Raw genomic sequence first — 5,548 nt, forward strand, 5'->3', positions numbered from 1 at the left:
TCCCCCAGGAAGCAGCCACAGCCACGGCCCTGCCGGAGCCTCCCCCGCCTCTGCTGCCGCAGGAGCAGTGGGCCGTGCCGGTGGACGTCACCTCCCCCGTGGGTGACTTCTACCGCCTCATTCCCCACCCAGCCTTCCAGGTACTGTGTCCCATCCTCATGTGGTCGCCCATCCCTGGGCAGCTCGGGTCCCCATCCTGCTCTCCCGTGTACCACCTGTCTCTGTTCCTCCCACCCAGGCCAGAACCTTCCAGGCGGCCACAACCCTGAGCCCCAGCCTCGGCCCCTCCTGCCCTCTGCCCCTGCCCGGGCAGAGCCTCTCCTTCATTCAGCCCCCACCGGTGTCTCTCCCGCAGTGGGCGTTTGAGCCGGATGTGTTTCAGAAACAGGCCATCCTGCACCTGGAGAAGCACGACTCCGTTTTCGTCGCAGCCCACACCTCCGCAGGGAAGACCGTGGTGGCCGAGTACGCCATTGCCCTTGCTCAGAAACACATGACACGGTGGGTGTCTTCCCCGAGTCCCAGTCCCGGCCAGCCCCGCTGTCTCCTGCATCATTTCTGGGCTGTACCCCTGCCCCGCCTCACCACCTCGTCCTGTGGATGGGAGGTGCAGGACCTGGACTGAGGCAGCCCCGAGAGAAATGAGAAGCCACGGTGGGAAGGAAGGTTGGAAAGATAACCTTGGGAAGTGTAGGAAGGGCTGAGGCAGAATGTTTGTGAGGTCAAACTGTGAAGGAGGACACGAAGGCCGTCAGCAAAGGGGGCGCCGAGCCTCTGAGGTGTGTCAGGAGGGCGCCGCTGGGTCCAGCGGCCACTGGGTGACGAGTGTGTGGAGGGACCAGCTACTTTCGCTATCTTCCCAGTACCATCTACACCTCACCCATCAAGGCCCTGAGCAACCAGAAGTTCCGGGACTTCCGGAACACATTTGGGGATGTGGGGCTGCTCACGGGGGATGTGCAGCTGCACCCCGAGGCCTCCTGCCTCATCATGACGACGGAAATCCTTCGGTGAGAAGCACTGGGCTTGGGGTGGGGTTCCGGCGAGGGCGGGGCCGGGTTCCGGTGAGGGTGAGGGCGGAGTGGGGAGTCAGCCCGCGGCTCTCCTCCGCAGCTCCATGCTGTACAGTGGCTCGGACGTCATCCGGGACCTGGAGTGGGTCATCTTCGATGAGGTTCATTACATCAACGATGCTGAGGTGAGGGTGGGGCCCGACGGTGCACACCCTGAGCACCGTGCGCCTTTGCCCCCAGTGGAACCCTGCCCACTTCTCCTGACCTGTCTCCCCTGTGCCCAGCGCGGGGTTGTGTGGGAGGAGGTGCTCATCATGCTCCCTGACCACGTCTCCATCATCCTCCTGAGTGCCACTGTCCCCAACGCCCTGGAGTTCGCTGACTGGATCGGGTGAGACCTGTGTCCTGGGGTGCCTGGGGGAGGAGGGGTTGAATGCGCTTTGCTTAGAGCTGGGACAGGGCCGGGCCGGACCTTGGGGATGTGACTGGCGAACACATGGCACCTGGGTGGTCCCCGGATCCCGCAGGCCCAGGATGCTGGCGTGTCGAGGCAGGGGGTGCGGGTGGTTTGGCCTTCCTTCTGGGTCTCGGAAGAGGCTCTGCGAAGTTGGGGCAGAAGCTGGAGAAGGGTGCAGGTGGGGTTTCCCCACACACGCCCACCTCGAGCTGCTCCTGTCTCCCTCCATGCCGCCAGGCGACTGAAGCGCCGTCAGATCTACGTGATCAGCACACTCACGCGGCCCGTCCCCCTGGAGCACTATCTGTTCACAGGAAACAGCCCCAAGACCCAGGGGGAGCTCTTCCTACTGCTGGACTCGCGAGGGGCCTTCCACACCAAGGGGTAAGCCCACGGCCAGGGGAGTTGGGCCGGGCCCAGCCGGGCCTCATGGCTGCCCACCCTCTGCTCAGGTACTATGCGGCCGTGGAGGCAAAGAAGGAGAGGATGAGCAAGCATGCGCAGACCTTCGGGGCCAAGCAGCCCACGCACCAAGGCGGGCCTGCGCAGGTAGGGGTGGGGAGGGTCCTGCCAACACGGGCATCTCCACCCCGCCCTCTTCCCTGGTCCCTTGCCCTTGAGCACTGAGCCCTGATGGATTGACACTACTTCACTTCTTCTGGTCCGCCTCTGTCCCCTCCTCCCCTTCAAAGGACCGTGGAGTGTACCTGTCCCTGCTGGCCTCCCTGCGTGCCCGGGCCCAGCTGCCCGTGGTGGTGTTCACCTTTTCCCGGGGCCGCTGTGATGAGCAGGCCTCGGGCCTCACCTCGCTTGACCTCACCACGAGCTCAGAGAAGAGTGAGATCCATCTCTTCCTGCAGCGCTGCCTGGCGCGGCTCCGCGGCTCTGACCGCCAGCTGCCCCAGGTGTGTCTGTGGGGACAGGGTGTGGGGGGTATGTGAGCCTGGTCCTGACCACGGCCACCTCACCGTGCCCGCAGGTCCTGCACATGTCCGAGCTCCTGCGCCGCGGCCTGGGCGTGCACCATAGCGGCGTCCTGCCCATCCTCAAGGAGATTGTCGAGATGCTGTTCAGCCGTGGCCTGGTCAAGGTGCACACCCCGGGGAGGGGTCCGGATGCCAGCTGGGTGCCCCTTAGGGCTTAGGCAGGGTGGCACAGTGGTCAAGAACGGGGGCTCTGAGCTGGCTGAGGTGACCCACGCCTGTAATCCCAGCACGCAGGAGGCTGTGGCAGGAGAACTGCCACGCGTTCGAAGTGGACCTGGCTATGCAGTGAGACCCTGTCTCACCCCCCAAAAGTAGTACTCGATAGCTAAGCCACTCTGACGTGTCTGGATGCTCAGACACCACGTGGAGGCAAAGATAGAAGAGAACGAGCAGAGAGCAAGAGAAAGAAAAAAGTAATGAGATGTCTGACTGTTCTTCGTGTGGATTGTAAGTTGTGTGTACACAAAACAAGACATGCTCTGAGTAACGTACTGTATTCCCACAAAAAAGCTTGTCGACCGTGTCTGAATCACTGCAGCAGAGGGGCGGAGTGGGGTATGGGGGCGAAAGGAAAGGAACAGGTAACTACGTGGGGAAATGAGGAAACCGATAGCTGGCTGGGAGCCGAAGAGACCCTGCCCGTCCCCCGTGGCGCCGACCTCACTTCCTCCCCAGGTGCTGTTCGCCACTGAGACCTTTGCGATGGGTGTGAACATGCCGGCCCGCACCGTGGTGTTCGACTCCATGCGAAAGCACGATGGCTCCGCCTTCCGTGACCTGCTCCCCGGGGAGTACGTGCAGATGGCCGGCCGTGCTGGCCGCAGGGGCCTGGACCCCACGGGCACCGTCGTCCTGCTCTGCAAGGCCCGCGTGCCCGAGATGGCCGACCTGCACCGCATGATGATGGTGAGCAGTGGGAGCCCCGGGGGTTGCCTGTCCTGTCTCTTCCAGCCCCCTGCTTGGCTGCCTCAGCCGCTCTTCCGATTGTTCTCCTTGGCCTGGGAGAAGCCAGCTTAGGAGCTAGCGGATCCCAGAAGAGATGTGATCCCACCTGCTCTAGTTTCTTCCCGCCCCAAACCTGCAGCACGACGGGCCTTCCTGAGTCTGCCCGCTCCACTTCGCTGCCTCACCTTTGTCTGAGGCCCCAGGTGGCAGAGCGAGCGAGCGAGTGAGGCAGGCCGGGGAGACTGAGCGCCCGGGCTGGCCGGGAGGGGAAGGTCCCGTCCCGACCGCTGTGCTCCTCCAGGGGAAGCCGTCCCAGCTGCAGTCACAGTTCCGCCTCACGTACACTATGATCCTCAACCTGCTGCGGGTGGATGCCCTCAGGGTGGAGGACATGATGAAGAGGAGCTTCTCTGAGTTCCCGTCCCGCAAGGACAGCAAGGTGAGGAGGCTGGACAGGTGGGTGGGGAAGGGGGCATTGGGAGTCAGTGGGCCAAGGTGAGCCGGAGACGTAGGCCACAGCCTCCCGCTGTGCTCAGGCCCACGAGCAGACTCTTGCTGAACTAACCAAGAAGCTGGGGCCCCTGGAGGAGCCCGACGTGACTGGCCAGCTGGCTGATCTGCCCGACTACTATGGCTGGGGGGAGGAGCTGGTAGAGACGCGGAACATGATCCAGGTGAGCAGGCCTGGCGAGAGCTGTGGGGAGCTGGGCACCGCGCATCCTGGTGTTCCAGTGAGGCGGCTCCTCACAGCGTGGCATGTGCACCCCTGCCCTTCAGCGACACATCCTGGAGTCTGTGAATGGGTTGAAATCTCTTTCGGTGGGACGGGTGGTGGTGGTGAAGAATCAGGAGCATCACAACGCACTGGGTGTGATCCTGCAGGTAAGGTGCAGAGGGTGAGGGGCCCTAGCTCTGTTCCCCACCTGGCTGGGCCGGGTGCAGGTGCCACAGTGCTCCCCTTAGTGCCCACTTCTTTTGCCCCGGCCCCCCAGAAGCCCTCCTGGATCTCTTGGCTCGGTTCCCTTCCGTGCTGTGCGCTCTGCGATGCTTACTCCCCATCCCTACCCGGGGTGGGCGTCAGTCCCTCCCGTGAGGTCCACCCCTCATGTCCTGGTGTCCCAGTGTCCCGGCCTGTCTGCCTCCCCCAGGTTTCCTCCAGCTCCACCAGCAGAGTCTTCACCACCCTGGTCCTGTGCGATCAGCCCATGTCTCAAGGCCTGCAGCACAGGGTCCCGGTCACTCCAAATGTGCCCCACCCTGACGACCTCCTGGGATTCAAGCTGTTCCTGCCCGAAGGCGAGTGAGGCAGGGGTCTGTGTTCCTGACAGCAAGTGAGCAGTGCCGGGATCCATGGCCAAGTCTGACCTGCTCTCTGCTTTCTCCAGGGCCCTGTGGCCACACTGTGGCCAAGCTCCAGCCGGGAGATGTGGCTGCCATCACCATCAAGGTGCTCCGGGTGAGTGGAGAGAAGATCTTGGAGGATTTCAGCAAGCGGCAGCAACCAAAGTTCAGGTCAGAGCTGCTGGGGGGACCCTTTCCCCAGGAAGCAGCGTGGTGTGCTTGGGATGCTCCCCTAGGGGGACTATGACTCGGGGGATGTGATAGCAACTCCCCCGGCTGGTGGGTGCCTGCTGCAAAGGAGCCTCTTGCCCTGGACCTCAGAACCTGCCCCTCCTCCAGGAAGGACCCTCCCCTGGCGGCCGTGGCCACTGCTGTCCAGGAACTGCTGCGACTGGCTCAGGCCTGCCCGCTGGGACCCCCCACCCTCGACCCCGTCAATGACCTGCAGCTAAAGGATGTGTCGGTGGTCGAGGGGGGGCTCCGGGTCCGGAAGCTGGAGGAGCTAATCCGGGGGGCTCAGTGTGTGCACAGCCCCCGGTTTTCTGCCCAGGTAGCTGTGATGTGGAGGGGCTTCTCCTCTCCGGCCCCCAGCCCTTGTGTTCAGTGGTCTTCCGCTGAGCAGAGAGGGCTGACGGGCTCCCACCTGTCTGCGCAGTACCTGAAGCTGCGGGAGCGAACGCAGATCCAGAAGGAGATGGAGCGGCTGCGCTTCCTGCTGTCAGACCAGTCCCTGCTGCTGCTGCCGGAGTACCGCCAGCGAGTGGAGGTGGGCGGGCGACGGGCGGGGGTGGCGTGGGTGAGGACGG

The 5,548-nt window shown here is 63.8% G+C and overlaps 1 protein-coding gene and 1 long non-coding RNA gene across 2 annotated transcripts in view; one reads left to right on the plus strand and one right to left on the minus strand.

Moving 5' to 3' along the window:
- Skiv2l (Ski2 like RNA helicase) overlaps nucleotides 1-5,548 on the plus strand; it is an 8,889-nt gene that overhangs the window by 2,515 nt on the left and 826 nt on the right. Inside the window, exons 9-25 of the mRNA XM_033766375.1 lie at nucleotides 9-140; nucleotides 356-501; nucleotides 864-1,010; nucleotides 1,114-1,198; nucleotides 1,298-1,404; nucleotides 1,708-1,854; nucleotides 1,923-2,019; nucleotides 2,163-2,375; nucleotides 2,450-2,560; nucleotides 3,132-3,362; nucleotides 3,703-3,840; nucleotides 3,938-4,075; nucleotides 4,179-4,283; nucleotides 4,550-4,697; nucleotides 4,787-4,913; nucleotides 5,082-5,292; nucleotides 5,398-5,548. The exon at nucleotides 5,398-5,548 is cut by the window's right edge and continues 230 nt beyond it. Of these exons, the coding sequence (XP_033622266.1) occupies nucleotides 9-140; nucleotides 356-501; nucleotides 864-1,010; nucleotides 1,114-1,198; nucleotides 1,298-1,404; nucleotides 1,708-1,854; nucleotides 1,923-2,019; nucleotides 2,163-2,375; nucleotides 2,450-2,560; nucleotides 3,132-3,362; nucleotides 3,703-3,840; nucleotides 3,938-4,075; nucleotides 4,179-4,283; nucleotides 4,550-4,697; nucleotides 4,787-4,913; nucleotides 5,082-5,292; nucleotides 5,398-5,548 (2,434 nt within the window). The remainder of the gene's footprint in view (nucleotides 1-8; nucleotides 141-355; nucleotides 502-863; nucleotides 1,011-1,113; nucleotides 1,199-1,297; nucleotides 1,405-1,707; nucleotides 1,855-1,922; nucleotides 2,020-2,162; nucleotides 2,376-2,449; nucleotides 2,561-3,131; nucleotides 3,363-3,702; nucleotides 3,841-3,937; nucleotides 4,076-4,178; nucleotides 4,284-4,549; nucleotides 4,698-4,786; nucleotides 4,914-5,081; nucleotides 5,293-5,397) is intronic.
- LOC117287041 lies at nucleotides 1,024-2,312 on the minus strand. Its single transcript, XR_004518214.1, has 4 exons — nucleotides 2,234-2,312; nucleotides 1,517-1,612; nucleotides 1,279-1,427; nucleotides 1,024-1,150 (listed from the first exon to the last, which is right to left on the minus strand). It is a non-coding gene; the product is annotated as an uncharacterized LOC117287041 (long non-coding RNA).

This window comes from Fukomys damarensis, unplaced genomic scaffold, assembly GCF_012274545.1.
Source record: "Fukomys damarensis isolate Sample0158 unplaced genomic scaffold, DMR_v1.0_HiC HiC_scaffold_20, whole genome shotgun sequence".
NCBI lineage: Eukaryota > Metazoa > Chordata > Mammalia > Rodentia > Bathyergidae > Fukomys > Fukomys damarensis.